The 16,445-nt window shown below is 46.0% G+C and overlaps 1 protein-coding gene across 7 annotated transcripts in view; it reads left to right on the top strand.

Moving 5' to 3' along the window:
* RPH3A (rabphilin 3A) overlaps positions 1-15,099 on the top strand; it is a 133,812-nt gene extending 118,713 nt beyond the window's left edge. For all 7 annotated transcript variants that reach the window (XM_039505229.1, XM_039505234.1, XM_039505233.1 and 4 more), the window contains 5 exons: positions 374-430; positions 1,729-1,880; positions 4,188-4,269; positions 6,671-6,767; positions 8,036-15,099. In XM_039505229.1, coding sequence (XP_039361163.1) covers positions 374-430; positions 1,729-1,880; positions 4,188-4,269; positions 6,671-6,767; positions 8,036-8,166 — 519 coding nt within the window. In that variant the 3' untranslated portion in view covers positions 8,167-15,099. The remainder of the gene's footprint in view (positions 1-373; positions 431-1,728; positions 1,881-4,187; positions 4,270-6,670; positions 6,768-8,035) is intronic.
* Positions 15,100-16,445: the final 1,346 nt, after the last annotated feature.

Here is a 16,445-nt window from a genome sequence, read left to right as displayed (position 1 = left end):
GTGCCCTGCAATCCAGTATCCGCCCACAATTTTCCAGAAGGGAACTTAGGGGAGATGACTGATTACATGGGTGGGGAAAACATTGCACTCCCGTGTGCGTGGAATAGATTCAGATCTATGGCTCTGGCCATCGGAAAATAGGAATAAAGAAACTCTTGAAGTTCGATGAGTGGACAGAAGCCACATCACTCGCTGAAGAGCCTGTAGGTGTGTGGGACAAATTCACACCCCTCCTCCCCCCGAGGTCAGTGAGAGGGGCACCGTGGCTGAGTTTGACCTGTTGGGTGTGTGCATGAATATTGTTTCTGTAGGGAGAGGCCTCTCTCTGCCTGTGGAGTTATTAAAGGGAATCTCTCTTTGTTCCTATTCCAAGATGAAGCGGGCTGGAACGACCGGCTCCTCTCGCGGGATGGCGCTGTATGAAGAGGAGGTAAGAGGCTCCTCTGGCTCTGCTTTCAAAGGGCATCCTTAGCTAAAGGGCAAGAGGCACTGTTTTCTATCCTCTTGGTGCCCCTAGTGAATGATAGCTTTTTTGTTTTATAATCCCACTTCTGGAGCATCTCAGCAGCTGCTTATTATGCAGGTTACCTGTGCAGGGCCATAGCAAGAGTCATGCTCTAGGTATGACGGCGCTGCAGTCGGAGGTGTGTTTGCCAATATATCTGCTCTCTGTAAGCTATCTAGCTCGAGTGCTGATAGCACTCAAGTGCTGGCAGTGTGGATTACCGCTGGAGTACATAGCCAGGGTCCTGGGTGGGCTTGCACATACTGCTATTGGTACTTGCACTAGCTAGAGTGATGCTATCTTGGGTATAGCTACACGTGCTGCAATCCCGTCTCTGATTGTCGTGTAGACGTACCCTAAGAGTGCACCGCTTCCCTGTTATCCGCCTCTTGAGTGAGTAACAGAATTGCTCTCCCGATGCCCCCAGTATAGAGCCCGCTGGGGGGTGGGATCCCAAGGTCATTCCTGAGCCCAGGTATCTCACGGGGGAACCCATCATGCTACCAGTTGGGTGGGATGTGCATATCTCTCTGGTGCCAGCTCAAACGTCTAGTCGTGGTGCTGATGCTAATAGTGGAGGTGAGTTTCTCTGACTGCTTTGCAGGCCTGGAGGACTCAGGCATTTCCCCCATGAGCTGTCACTTTTTTCCTGTCTCAGACCCCTTGTGACAAGAGGAGAGGGTTAGTTAATGGTTGTAGAAGGAGCTGCCGAAGTGCCAGGTGGGAGGTGGAAATGTTACAAGTGTGATCTCTCTCTCCCTGTTCTGCCTTCAGAGCATCTGCTTGCCAAGGCCCTTTCAGATTGTAGGTTCATTCCAACCTGAACCTGAGACTAAAAGGTGCCACGTGTGACCCCCCCCCAGACAAAGTGAAAACAGCTACAACTTTTTTGCAAACCATTAAACGGGGGCTGCCGAGTTTAACCTAACTGACACGTGCAAAGCTTTTCAATCCTTATCGAATATTAAAAATAGAATCATAATGACTGGGCGTGGCTTCTGCACATTGTATTGCTCACCTTCAGCAAATAGGTCCCTGTGCTTAAACACTTCCTCGCTTCCTCCTGTCATCTCGTGTGGTCCCTTTTCAAGCTTTTCCCTTAGTCATTTCCTCTTTCCTGCACAATGGATTATGGTGAGTCCCTGGCTCCATATTCCCGTGTGGGCGTGTTTCTGGTCTCTCTTATCCCAGTCCCCACTCATTCCTCTGGCTTCGTCTCGTAGGTAGACCGCGGTGGTGATGTCGAAGAACGAGGAAAGATCCTTGTGTCCCTCATGTACAGCACCCAGCAGGGAGGCCTGATTGTTGGCATTGTCCGTTGTGTCCATTTAGCTGCCATGGATGCCAATGGATACTCGGATCCTTTCGTTAAACTGTAAGTTGGAACCCAAAAGTCCTGAAGTGTTTGTTGTGCCATCGTGCGGGGAGCAAACTCCATGCTGGAGCGTGTGCGAGGGGGGTGACCTTAAAGCCTGGTTATTGTCAGAGGAATAACTCTGTTAAACGTGATGGCTTCTAATTCTGTCATGTATCTGCTCCGTGAATTTCACCACCCGAAATGCATTTTTAACTGGCATTATTGCTGCAAAGCCCGTACAACAGTGGAAGGGCAAAATGGATTCTATCCAGCTTCATGCAAAACCAGTGACATTGTCAGCTGAACTGTACCTGCAGTCTTCGGGATTGCAATGAGGCATGCTGCCATTCACACGGTGCAAATACATACACACTACGTGGGCTTCTGATGCGCCTTTTCCGCGTGCATTCCAGAGCGATTCCAAACTCGGGTTCTGATTCTTCACTCCTCAAGACACACCTGTGTAAGACGGCTGCAGCAGAGTGGAGAATCAGACCCTCAGTAGCTGACCCATTGTGATTGAAGTCTTGATAATCGTGTGGTATATACACAAAACAATCTCGCCGTTGGCTGCGGGCATGGTGGTGCATATGAGATTCGCTGTTCATCCCTGCTGCCCAGATTCTGATCTGTCCCATGCCCTTGCCATGAGCAGAGCCAGGCTGGCCTTTACTGCACGTCATGGTGGTGATGCCCCACTGCATCCAGAAATATGCATTTTTTTTAACAATAACTCAGGTACATGTGACACTGCAAGAGGGAGGAAGAACACACACAGTTATTCACGTTCTCAGCTCGCTGCAAAGTCAAATGACATGTAATCAATTTGTAAACTGGGCAAATTTTAATTTGAAGCTCTTAATCCGGAATAGATATTCCACAGTTATCCTTTCAGGATAGAACTTCCCTCTACACCAGGGGTCGGCAACCTTTCAGAAGTGCTGTGCCGAGTCTTCATTTATTCACTCTGATTTAAGGTTTTGCGTGCCTGTAATACATTTTAACGTTTTTAGAAGGTCTCTTTCTATAAATCTATAATATATAACTAAACTATTGTTGTACGTAAAATAAATAAGGTTTTAAAAATGTTTAAGAAGCTTCATTTAAAATTAAATTAAAATGCAGAGCCCCCTGGACCGGTGGCCAGGACTCGAGCAGTGTGAGTGCCACTGAAAATCAGCTCGTGTGCCGTCTTCGGCACGCATGCCATAGGTTGCTTACCCCTGCTCTACACCTAAACCACATATATTCTCCCTCTCCCCCCCACCCCCGGTCGTTTTCCATTTCCTTTCTCCCCTTACAACAAGAACACTTTCTCCCTAAAAATGAAATTAAAAACACTGATAACCCCTGCCCATAGCGATCTGCAAGTCTTGTTTGCTGTTCAACAAAGTTGAATGTTTTCCTCCAATGTCGTGCTTCATTCTCTCTCATGCTCAACAAATAGAACACTGAAATTTTTACTTTCAAAGGTAATTTAAACAAAGATTTAATTAACACAAACTGTACAATTTAGCATTGAGTTTGGACTGGACTGTTAAGACAGCTAATTGTTTCCATACTTATAAGTAAAATTAATTCAGTATGCTAATCTGTGCTTCATTAAATGCTAATTGATTATCAGTAGTAGTTGGGGTTTTTTTCAAGTCTCTCTAGACTAGTTTGTGTTTGCGCACTCTTGAAATTCTCAGGAGCAGAGGCACAATGGATTAGCTTGCTGTGGAGATTAAAAGTGGTTTGGCATCATATAATAACCAACTTGTCTACTGCTTGTCAATGTCATGATTATTTCAGCCTTGCCACGCTTGTAGCTCTCACTAGCATCAGTGAAGCCCTTTTTGAGTTGTACGTGTATTTTCAGTTTAGTCCCTTGGGCATTTTAACACTCCTCTAGCCATTGCTTTGATCATTGCAATTTTCCATCGAGGTGCCTTGTGAGAAAATTGTGGAGCAGGTTACAAATAAACTGCCTCCGTTCGATCTCTTCTACAAGCTCATTCTACAACAGATCCAAGTGAGAGGGGTGCTAGCTATTCGGATTTAGCATGATTCTTTTTAAAGGTTGTCTTTCTAATTTAAGTACCAACAGTGCATCTATATAGAGAGATTTATGCTGAGTTCAGTAACCAGTGCAAAGTGAATTGTTCTAGTCTTAGACTTTAACCTGATGATCTGAAACAGGTTTTTTTACTCATTTTGTTATTTTTTATTAAGTTTTAACTTCCTTAGCTGCTATTCTTCCAGTCCAGAAACTCCTTTTTCTTTAGCTTGCAAACTGGCTCTGTTCATTCACTTCAGTTCTAAACTGCTTTATGTTGCTCCTAGTTGGCTGAAACCTGACATGGGGAAAAAGGCCAAGCATAAGACGCAGATTAAAAGGAAGACATTGAATCCTGAATTTAATGAGGTAAGGATGGATCCATTTTTTTAAATGGGACAAACTATTAATTCTTTGTGCGTGTAAAACACAAGGCATTGCCAAGCGACAACTGCTCTTTCAGACTCCTTCCTGTCTTCATACTGTTCAGGGATATTTCTGAAATAAATGAGTACAAAGTTAATCACCAGCTATGGAGGATAGGATTATAATTCAAAATGTTCTGGACAAACTGGAGAAATGGTCTGAAATAAATAGCATGAAATTCAATAAGGACAAATGCAAAGTACTCCACTTAGGAAGGAACAATCAGTTGCACACAGACAAAATGGGAAATGACTGCTTAGGAAGGAGCGCTGTGGAAAGGGAGCTGGGGGTCATAGTGGATCACAAGCTAAATATGACAGAGTTCTGTGGAACCTTATAGACTAACAGAAGTATTGGAGCATGAGCTTTCATGGGTGAATACCGACTTCGTCGGATGCATGAGTCAACAGTGTAATGCTGTTGCAAAAAAAGGAAACATCATTCTGGGATGTATTAGCAAGAGTGTTGTGAGCAAGACACAAGAAGTCATTCTTCTGCTCTACTCCACACTGATTAGGCCTCAACCGGAGTACTGTGTCCAGTTCTGGGCACCACATTTCAGGAAAGATGTGGACAAATTGGAGAAAGTCCAGAGATGAGCAACAAAAATGATTAAAGGTCTAGAAAACATGACCTATGTGGGAAGGTTGAAAAAATTGGGTTTGTTTAATCTGGAGAAGAGAAGACTGAGAGGGGACATGGTAACAGTTTTCAAGTACGTAAAAGATTGTTACAAGGGGGAGGGAGAAAAATTGTTCTTAACTTCTGAGGACAGGACAAGAAGCAATGGGCTTAAACTGCAGCAAGGGAGATTTAGGTTGGACATTAGGGAAAAACTTCCTAACTGTCAGGGTGGTTAAGCACTGGAATAAATTGCTTAGGGAGGTTGGAGATTTTTAAGAGCAGGTTAGACAAACAGCTGTCAGGGATGATCTAGATAACACTTAGTCCTGCCGTGAGTGCAGGGGACTGGACTAGATGACCTCTCGAGATTCCTTCTAGTCCTATGATTCTATGAGTCAGGAATCTTGGCAGCCTAATTGAAGTGTTTGATATTTTGGCCTTATCTCCTTGATCGGGGAGAAATATACATGCTAGATCAATCCCAATAATTGAGTGTCGTCTCCCCCTCTATGAGAGAGCGAGTGATCTAACTAAATCACGATTCTACACCACAGGTACATGCTGAGATCTCTGCACTGACTGAATCAGAGGCCCCAGTATAACCTAGTCTCTTCCCACAATACAATTTGGGCTGAGTGAGTAGTGAGCAGCAGGGGTTATGTTGTCCCTATGTGGAAAGCTTCTGGGGTGTGATCAGTTTCATAACTAGCTTCCAAATGCTCGAAACTCCTGGGAAGGAGTGCATTGCAAACGAAGATTGCTGAGATGACACTGGCAAGGAACTGACTGCTGTCCCCTAGATCAGACCTCTTCTCACCATATTCTCCTGCTGCTGGAAAGGATCATGGTTAAAACGTCTCTGAAATGTAGGGATAGTCTGAATTATTATTATAAAAAAAACCCAGCGATGACACACAAGCTCCCCATAAGACATTTTACCTTACAAAGGGCTTGATTCTGTGAGGTACTTTGCATCCTTGATTCCCCACTGGCTTCCAGGAGAATTGGGAGCAGCCCGCACCTTTCAGGTCTGGGTTGTATTACTGGTCTCCAGTTTCTCCGTGGCTTTAAAAAGGCAGTATGAACAGTGGTGCTCCTCGGGCAGCTGTTTGAAGTGAGGCTCAGCTCAGGAGCAAAGGCCAAATGCCGTCCCTCCATGACTGATCCTTTGCTATGTCTGGAGATTGCGCTGAAGGGAAGAGCAAGTTCCCGCCATTCAAGCCTTGGATTGAGGAGGCTTTGCTACTGTGCGACTCGCAGAATGACACACAGGGTGGCCTAGTGGTCAGAGCAGGAGACTGGCAGTCTGGACTCCTGGGCGGGAAATCCTGGCCCCACTGATTTTTCAGAGGCGCTGAGCACCCGCAGCTCAGCACCCCCAGAGAATCAGGCCAGAGTTCATCTCTGGCTTTGGAGTTGGCCAGTCTGTAAAATGGACAATCCTGGCACCTCACCACGGCCTAGATGTCCCCTTGATAGGGGCCTTGCAAATGCCTATGATAGTTATAAGGGGAGAACTTACCATGTAAGTGCATTTTAGAGCCAAGGATATGAGCCACGGTCAAAGAGCAGAGTATGATTATTTGCTAGCAGTTTATTAAATCTCTGTGTGAGTCTTTTAAATTCAGTGTGCACAATAAGCTTTAGAATGTAATGCTTCCTTAGATTCTTCTCTTAAAGCTGAGGTTTGGGTGTAATTTTAATACTTTGTGCTTTCCAGGAGTTTTTCTATGACATAAAACACAGCGATCTGGCCAAGAAATCACTGGACATATCGGTCTGGGATTATGATATTGGCAAATCTAACGATTATATCGGTGAGTTACAGGTCTGTCTGCTCTCTGCTGATTGATGGGAACAGGGTGTTTCCCTGCAGTCGCTCTGAGGTCACACACAGTGCCAGGTCAGAGGGGAGAGGCAAAGGATTGCTGACAGCTGGCCGGCTCTGCTTTGGAATCTGGAAGTGATCAAAGTGCTGGGTGTGATTAAAAATGGCAAGCACTTTGGCGGGGAGGGTGCTAAGCGTGGGTTGGGCTTATCGGAGCGTGGCTGCAGTCTCTCTGCCACAAAGTGTTCTCTCTGTATTTGAAGTGTTCAGTGATTTTTAAATGACTCACCTGTCTTCAATGCTCTGAAATACAAAGAAGTTTCATTTTAAGCATTGAAGTAGGACCTCGTTGGGCAGCAGGTCCGGTGACTCAGCTGCGACTCCTCATGTTGCACCATTGTATAGAGGACCTGGGCTCACGAGCGGATTCTGCTCTGGGCCGATTTTATAAAATTTGCCCATTTGACCCCTTTTTTTGGTCAGCACCTTTTTCGAACTCTAACGTGGTGCCTGGCTCTAGGTCAGAGGAACCTGGGGAGCAGGGAAACTTCAGGCCAGATTGTGGCCTTTCTGCAGACGGGCGGGTGCTTAGACAGCTCTGCTCTCAGCCACGTGCATTGAGCAGGGAGGAGCCAGAGCCCAGTCGCTTGAAGGCAGGGGAAGGTGGTATCAATAGTGCATGGTGCTAGACCCCCCAATATCGGCGTGGCTATCACCCTCTTCTGCCTGCACCCTGTACATAAATATCAAAGTAGCCGAACCTGGGTATGCGGCTCCTGTATCCCAGCAGGATCATGCCACAGGAAGAACTTCTCCAGCTACAGCTGCAGCTGCAGGGTACTGTAATGTGCATCTGGATCTCCCATGCCACGCTGCTTCCGCTGGGTTAAGCCGACAATAATAGGAGGAGGGGTTGTAGGATGAGAACATGGTTTGAAAAACGAAATATTTCGTGTTCGGCTATTCAGAATCCTAGGGTCCAGGCTGTCCTGTGCAGAGGGGTGGGGTGAGGGTCTCCCACTGGGGCTCCATTTTAGACAAGTTTCGGTCGTCCGTGGTGCTGCCTTTATTTTGTGCTGACTAGAAGACCCCAGTCTCCAGAGCTTGTCAGTCTGGGCCCTTTTGCCAGCATTAAATTCACATGAAATTTTAAACTGGGGAGGAAAAAAAGAAATACAGAAAAAAGTGGCACCACAGAGATGGGTAATTGGAACCCTGGTGTCGTCTTTGACTGTCCTGCCTGCTTCTTTCCTGCAGGCGGATGTCAGCTGGGCATCACCGCCAAGGGGGAGCGTTTGAAACACTGGTACGAGTGTCTGAAGAATAAGGATAAGAAAATTGAACGCTGGCACACTTTACAAAACGAGAACCACGTTGCAAGCGATTAAGGTCCCCAGCACAAGTCTCTCTGAAGTCCACGTCCTCTGCCAAGTCACAGTAGATTTCCAATGTCTGTCTTCCGAAGCCGATGCTACATGCCTTGCCTACATCTCTTTGGATCCCAGGAACGTTATGCTGCCCTGTCTCCTTGACGCCAGCATCCTCTGTTCACCATTCTCATCCCAAAGAGCAACCTGGATCTCGTGTGTTCAAATCCATTTCTGACAGTGCATCATTCTGATGTATGATTTTGTCAAGCAATAGCCACACACTGAGGATTTTCATTTGTCTTCATTTCTCACCAGTCTAACCTGCATCATAATATTGCTTCCTGTTCTGTTTGTTGAAGATGTTTGTTCGTGAGGTGGTGTTTCACTTGGGTGCTCATTGTTCTGTCCTCATTAACCCAAGTGCGTTTATTTTTCTCTCTGCACGTCTCTTTCCACTCCTCTCATTTTCTCTTCGCCAACTGAAATACTTTTAACATCAGTTCTGTCTATTGGGATGCACAGTCATTGAACCTACCCTGTTGTTGTTTTCAGCATGTGGAGGGGGGGGAGCAGTTTGAAAGTTGGTATCACAGCATCGGACAGTTCAGTTCATTTGATATCAATACCTCCGTTGCAATAAGCAAAAGGCTCTTTGTTCTGTGCTGGGTTTGGTTATAAACATAACTTAGTAACTGCATTTCCACTGGTATAATCCGGAGAGCACTAGGTATTTGGCTTCTTTTCCAAAGGGAACATTTTTGCAGTGTATAGAGCTAGCAGATGGGGTGGTAAATACTTTTGAGTTTTCACAGAAAGGACACTGAGTGTTATGGCATTTCAATAAATAACTGGAGATAGAGCGCCACCTTCTGCATGCTCATTTTGGAAACACCAGATCTGAGTTTTGGTTTGTTTCAGACACAATTAATTTTGGAACTAGGAACCTGCACATGCTCTTACTCTAGGAATCCTTCCTTGTCTTAGACTTGTGACCACCTCCCATTCCACTGGATATGGCTACCTAATCTAGCAAATAGCTGTATTTTGGGGGCTGAGTTTGTTAAGCTCTCTTGTGACAGTGTTTTCTGTTTCATAATAATTTCATAGATGTTCATTTTACCACCTGCAGGTGGGAAAACATTTCCTAAGGAGTTGATGTGTTTAAGTATTTGTTTTCCTTTTAAAATACAGCACTTAATGAAATTATCTGGAACAGTTAGTGGTCTTCCAACTTCAATTTTCTGGTGGGTTTCCTTTTATTATTGCACAAAAGAAAGATTTGCTTCAATCTGTGCTTAATTTCTTGTTTGTGGGTATTTTATTTCATATCAACAAAAGGAGAGTCGACAAGCTCTTGAATTGATATTGATCTTTTTGATACCAGTCTGATCCATCTGCTGTTTTGTACAACCTTCAAGCATAGCAATGTCAAGATTAGTACAGTAAGTACTCCTGGAATATATGGTCGCTCAGCTACAAACTTAGCATGCTAAACAAAACCTAAAGACCTTGGTTCAGGCTCCTTGGTTCATGACTCCTTTGCAGGCTGCTGCTCTCCTCTCTGCTACGGTGGTGGTGTTGCGTGGTGTATTCTGAACTGAGCTGTACCTCAGTGTCCTTTAATTTTCTATTTTGATGAGTTATTTTCTTATTCTTGGCTTTTTTCAGTGGAATTTAATAGTACTAGTCATTTGCAATGAACATCTTTATAAAGCTTTAACTTCACAGACAGAGGGGAAAATCCAACCCTCTCTCCCGCATGAAGGTTTCAATGGGCTGTCACCGTACTGTATTCCTGTGATGTGCTTTTATACAGAAGAAACTATAGGCTAGTAATTCTCCTACCCAGAGTCTTTCGCTTTCTTTACCCGCCGTTTCTTTTAGAGCCTTGAGACCATGAGGGCAGTCCCTGCAAGTGAAGGAAGTGCATTGCTCAACTGAATAACCTCACTCCTAGCGCATCACCAGATCGTGGGCCCTGCGCATGTCTCCGGAGCTGCTGTTTTAGTTTGTAGATTGTTTCTTGTCCTCTTGTGCAGTGTGATTCTTTCACGCTCGTAGAACATAGATGTATAGCGTTACAGGGAGTGCTGGCTCCTGTGATCATTTAAATGTCAATGGGATAAAATCGAGATGAGCTCTCTCTCGCGCTCTCTCTCTCTCTCTCTCCCTCTCCAAAGTGAATAAAGCTCAATATTGTTTGCATTGTTCTGATTAAAACCAACAAAGGCTTTCTGCTCCCTCAGACACCCATCCACACAACACTGCAGGATGCTGTTGCTCTGGGCCAAACCACAGCAGGGGACTGCTGCACCCTCGATTTGATACGGGGTCACATCCAGACCTGGTGCATGTCCCCTCCCCTCTTTCGACAGGCAGGTGGCAATGCTAATGTTTATGGTGCCTTCCTTTGGTTCCCCTTCCCCCTCTGACTGTCCCTCCTCCCCCAGCTGTGATTTCGGAGGGCCAGTCTTTTCTCTGCCTTAGAGTGGGTGGGTCCGTGCTGCAGGCATTTTATGGTTCATTCGGGTCAACCCAGAGTGTTGGAGTTGGGCCCGTGATGTGAAGGTCACATCCTGACCTTTCCCAAGGCTGCGGGACTCAGAGCTGGGTTTTCGGCTAAGGAACCTGCATGTCTACTCAGCCCTTCTTCCCTTTTCAAGATGGTGGGGCCGTCTGCCCCCTGAGGTGACTGGTGTACTGAACGGGGCATACAGGCCAGGCCCAGCCTCTCTGAGCTGAATCTGCCTGGATACTTGTGTGAGGGAGGGTCCACTGAAATGTATAGGCACCCTGCTAACTTCCTTTCCTCAGATTTCTCTCTGGCACTGCACCAAAGGAGACCAGGCCATTCCCAGTGCGAATGAATCCTGTCCTCTTCTCAATCAAATCTCCTGCCACTCGCGTCCAGGGGGAGCCTTGAGGCTTATCCGTGTCCTTTGACGTCAATGGAAAGACTCCCAGCGACCTCACTGGGTGTCGGATCGGCTGCCCTGTGTATTTGGTAACTACCCTGTGGAAGTTCCTGGATGCCACGTTCTCTGCCCGTGCTGGGCTCAGGAGAGAGACAGCAGCCTGTCAGTTCCTGGCTGCAGGGTTTCTTCCTTGATATAGTGCAGGGCTTCCCTTTGTCCAGTGTAAAAACACACTACTGCTCATAATGCAGTGGCAGAGCAGCCTTCCAGCTGTGCGCCTTTCTGGCAGAATGGACAGCCAGGCTGCTTCAGGCAGGCAGGTTCGCTCTCCTTTTCTGCTGCGGGTAATCACCTTGACCAGGCTCTGCAAGATGCAGCAAAACAGAAGGGACAGCGTCTTACTCCAGAGCCTCTCCTCAACAGTCCTTACGGGCTCTTTGCTCGTTCTGGAGAGCTCGGCTTTCAGGGCTTCTTGTTGAAGCCCCAGCTCTGCTGCCTGGAAACTTGTGCCTTGAGCCAGAAACCACTCGAACCACCTGCAAAGGTTCCTTCTGGACAAGGGGCCCAGCTGCTTGTAGACACCTGCCTCAGGGGAGGGGGGGAGGGGGGAAAGCCCTCCGGAACTCGGTAATGGAGGAACCTGACTTTCCTCTGGGGTTTGCAGTTAAACAGCTGGGCAGGTTTACTATGACCAAAATGTCTCAGGCCTGAACAGTGAAGGGCTGAACCCTCCTTTGGGAGCAGACAGGCTTCCACAGGAAAGTCGTTAAAGCGCACACTTGACGCCGGGGTGGCCAGTAAAAGGCAAGACCGCAGCGTAGAGAAGATTTGCAAGGCAGCATAGGGAAATGCTCACAATCTTTCCCCAGATGGGACACCTTTTGCAGATGCGCTTCTGATTGTACAATCCAAATGTCTGGGGAATATGATCACATTTCTATCAGCTTCTTCTGCTTGACCAAGCAATGATGATTATTCAGGGCCCTTCAGCTCTGGTTTGAAGGGAATTTTTCTCTACATTGGTACATTTATTTTCGGCATCTTAGCTCCAATGCCCCACACTGAGACACCCTTCTTAGCTCCAATGCCCCACACTGAGACACCCTTCCTAATTTATTTCAGAGCAATTTGGCTTGGGGCGGGGGGGTTCAGTACAATAATCTCTCCACCCTCTTCCTTTCCCTGGGTTAGACTCACTCTTGGGTGTGCATCTATATTGCTGCTTTCTCAACTCCTTTTGAACAGGTGAGGGGGGTTCAGAAGTCAAAGCTGCTCTAAGGACAGAGGAATCCAGGAAGGCAGCCCCCGATCCCCCCAGTGAAGTCTGGGTTGTGAATGGCCGTTCGTTGCAAGTAACCGGAATTCCCGGTAACTCCAAGCTGCTGCCACTGTGATGCAGAATAGAAACCCTCAAGTCTGAGAGCCTCTTTCAGCCAGTGGGACCAGTTAAAAGCAGAGGGCCTGATTCTTTGCTGTTCTGCACCCCGTGTCCTCATTTACACTGTGCTAAGAGGGCATAAAACACTAGTGTTTGTGTACCTGCTGCCGAGGCATTTTGCACCAGTGTGACTGCCACGACACAGTACAAGGTAACACAGACTCAGGCCTAGGACATGAGTCGTTGCTCTGGGACACTAAAACTGATTTAGAAATGGGTGAGATCTCAGAAATCATCTAAAATAGTTAACGCCAACTCTCTTAAAAGCACGTTTTGCAGAGGAGCTCTTGAGATCAGAGTTCCTGCCACAGCCCTGAAACATTTCTCTCCAAATATTAACCTAGTTCCCATCGAGACATATTTATTTTTCTCTATAGTTGGGTGAAGAAATTCTGCCCAGTGTTTTCTAGGCCCTGTGTCAGGAAAGCACTGATGCACTTTCTTAAATCCACTGTCTTCAACTTTAAGCATATGCTTAAAATTAGGCACATGCTTAGGAGCTTTCCTGAATGAGACTGTAGTGCCCTCCCTAAATTTGTTTGTTTAAAACCAGCTCTGATGTTGTGTCCCCCATTGAGAAACGTTGCATCTCCCTGAGGCTTAAGCCCTGTTTCCATAGCGATACATAAGGGCAGCTTATCTGGCCATTCAGAATAGCTGATCCTTGAAGCCAACGGCAATTGCATCACGCAGGGTCATGGCCGCAGATTCTCCAGTCCCTGTTTCTTTATGGCCAGTCCTGGCTGCATTGTCTCCATTGCTAGAATAGTCTTTTTTTATATTACGGCTATCAGAGCAGTTCACCGTACTCACTTGGGGTCTCGCTAACCCATTATGCACATTTAGCTTAACTTCTTTGCCATTTGAGTTCAGTACCTCTGTGCCTCTCTGCAGTGTTGCTGCTAAGTAACCTGAAGATGTTCTCTTTATCCCCTGCTACCTGTAGATCTATGCTTTTCAGACTCTTTTTAAATTAAGGACATATTTCTGTTTCATGTCCTTGGTTCCTAGCCTCATTACCTTGCATTTCTCTGCACAGAATTCCATAAAGTGCTCACCGTTCTCTGCCGCTAGACTCCTGAAGTCAAGTGAGATGTTATTGCCTTTGTCCTTTCGACCGACAGCTGCTGCTTTTGGCTCTGCCTTGCTAACTTTTGTATCACCGGCAAACGTTACCATCTCATTATCCTCTGCAAGGCTGTTCTCTTAGGCCATTGAGACGTAAAGTGAACAAAACTGATGCAAACCCTCGCACTGATCCTTTTAACTTCCCGTGGCCGGTGAAGGCTGCTCCTTCCTTCCATCCCATATTTTTTCCACACCTGAGTGTCTTCTATATTTTATATTCATTTATTTCTTCACTCAAGAAACTTAGAGGGATATTCACAAGGGCAGTTAGGTGCCCCCTGAAAGTTTAATGGGGGTTGTGTACTTTGAAAATGTCCTTCCATCCTTCCTTCGTGGATTGCACTTCTCAGCTATGTACAGAGTCCAAATAAATTATGTCCATAGTAGCTGATCTACACTGAGAATCCGAACTAAAATTGTCATTTCTACCTGTTCTGCTTTTCTGGTCTATTTCTGCCTTCCCTCCCCCATTTTCAGTACCTTTCCTAGTGGTAAATTTGAGCATACACGTCTAAAGTGCCCTCAGTCTTTTCTTAAATCTAAATGCCTTTTTTGCCAAATCTATCATTCCCTCCCTATTTTCCAGAGGCTTTATATAAATTTGCCTTTTTATGCTAAGTATATAAAAAGTGGTTTGCAAACAAGGCTTAATTTTCAAACTTGGATGCTTATTGTGGGGCATTAATTTGAGTACTTACCTTGTCATAGGCGTCCAGATAATCTGCATTAGACTCTCCCAATTCAGAACTGACCACCTTCGATGCTGAGTGTGGAAATTGGGCTCACAGTATTTATAGATCTAACAGTGTCCTGTGCTGTAATGTTCTATTATAGAATTGATGACATAATTTAGCTAATCCTGATGTGTTAAGGAGCAAAGTTTGGATGGAGATGTTAATTCTTGGGGGACACCTCCCCCTCCAAAAAAACCTTCTAAGCAATTCCTTTAAAAGATAATGGCAGTAAAGCCTTCTTTGTATATATACATATATACACACAGAACAATTAAACAAAGATTGACTTTACCTGGCAACTTCTTACCATTACCTCTCTTAACGTTCCCGACTTGGTCTGCTTTACTTTTGAAGAAGTTATATTCAAGTCATATACTTAGTCAAACATTTTTCCATTGCTGATACCACTTTCTGAGTATTGCGTAAGTCGCGCTAAATGTCTCCATTTCTCATCCGTTTGATTTTTGTGTTGGCGATTTGTGACCTGACCTAGTTTTTGCCTTTGTAAATAAAGCATGCACACATGGCTTGGGAATGGTGCAGGAGCCTTGTCTACTGATGTTTGCGTTCTAACTAGCATGCAGTGATTTTACAGCAAAATGTCAGTTTACCAATAATGAAAGAGAAATGTAACACAGAAACTAGAAATACTCTCCAGTCTTCCGCTGCATGCAGGTACCAACATCTTCTCTCTTCGTGTGATATCTAATAAAGTAAGACTATTGGAAAAAACCCAGACCAGCTTCTTGGTTTTAATTTTAATTCAACAACCTGATTGAAGGAGAGTCACTTCAGTAGAAGCAGCAAAGAGGACTTCAATAGGACAACCAAATGGGCCAGATCCTGAGCTGGCATACATCAGCATGACCTCGTTGATCACAATAGATTTACCCCCGCTGCGGAGGATCTGGCTTAATGTGTCTAATGGTAAAAAGTCCTGTTTAGCTTCACTGTGAGTTTAGGGACACAGTGCGTGTTTCAGGAATGGGTGTATACCATACTGTGTTAGTGTGGGCTGACTTTAGTGAATGATATTACTTCAAATCGTAGGAACACTGTGGAATTGGCCTTTAGTCAGAATGGTGAATCCAAGACCTGAGGTCACGTCACTTCAGTTACTGGTAGGGATTATTATTCACCTGTATTCCAGCAACCACAATGGATCATAGAATTTAAGGCTAGAAGGGACCCCATGCCATGCAGTTCTGACCTCCTGTATGGCACAGACCATCAACAGCACCCAGCCCCTGCACACCAAACCCAACAACCAGAATTAGACCAAGGATTACAGCCCTCAGGAGAACTGATTAAGTGAGAGACACCCAGATAATCCTGGCAAGAGACCCAAACCCACACACTGCAGAGGAAGGTAAAACTCCCCAAGGTCTCTGCCATCTCAGCCCCCACATATGGCAAAGATGTTTGTGAATCCGATTGTACCATGAATGATTGGTCACCGGCAACGTCGTACGGCACCTCTGCTGCTGGGTGCTCTCCGAGCTAAAGCATGCCAGTCCCTTAGGCCCCTGCCCAGTCAAACATTTAAGCATGTGTTTAACTCCCAGGGACGTCCTCAATCCAGACACAGCCCCGTGTAACTTAGGTTGCATCTACCCTGCAGTTGGGAGGCGATTCGCAGTTCAGGTAGAGGTACCCGCAGTAGTTCCGCTCGGGCTAGCACCTAAATAACAGCGTGGGCACTGCAGCCGGGGCAGTGGCTCGGGCTAGCCACCCAAGCACGTACCCAGGGTGGCAGATGAGGTGGTGTTCGCATGGCTAGCCAGAGCAGCTGCCTATGCCACTGGAGCTGCGCTGCAGTGTTTAGCGTGGGACCTTGTCCATCTGCCCGAGCTGTAAGTGACACCTTCTGGTGGCTGTGTAGATGTACCTATAGATGAGCAGCTGCACACCATGAATGTCGAATAGCAGAGTTTGTGGAGACCTGATCTGAAAATGGTCACCTGCAAACTAGTCATAGACTCATAGAACTGTCAGGCCAGAAGGGAGTTTAAGGGATCTAGGTGCTGAGGCAGAATTCGATGAATACAACTGACTTGACTGGGATTGGTCTGCAAGCAGAAA

Source organism: Mauremys reevesii, linkage group 18 (genome assembly GCF_016161935.1).
Source record: "Mauremys reevesii isolate NIE-2019 linkage group 18, ASM1616193v1, whole genome shotgun sequence".
NCBI classification, from domain to species: Eukaryota; Metazoa; Chordata; order Testudines; family Geoemydidae; genus Mauremys; species Mauremys reevesii.
The sequence above is the reverse complement of the archived record's forward strand: the minus strand, read 5'-3'. Positions and strand labels throughout refer to the sequence as shown.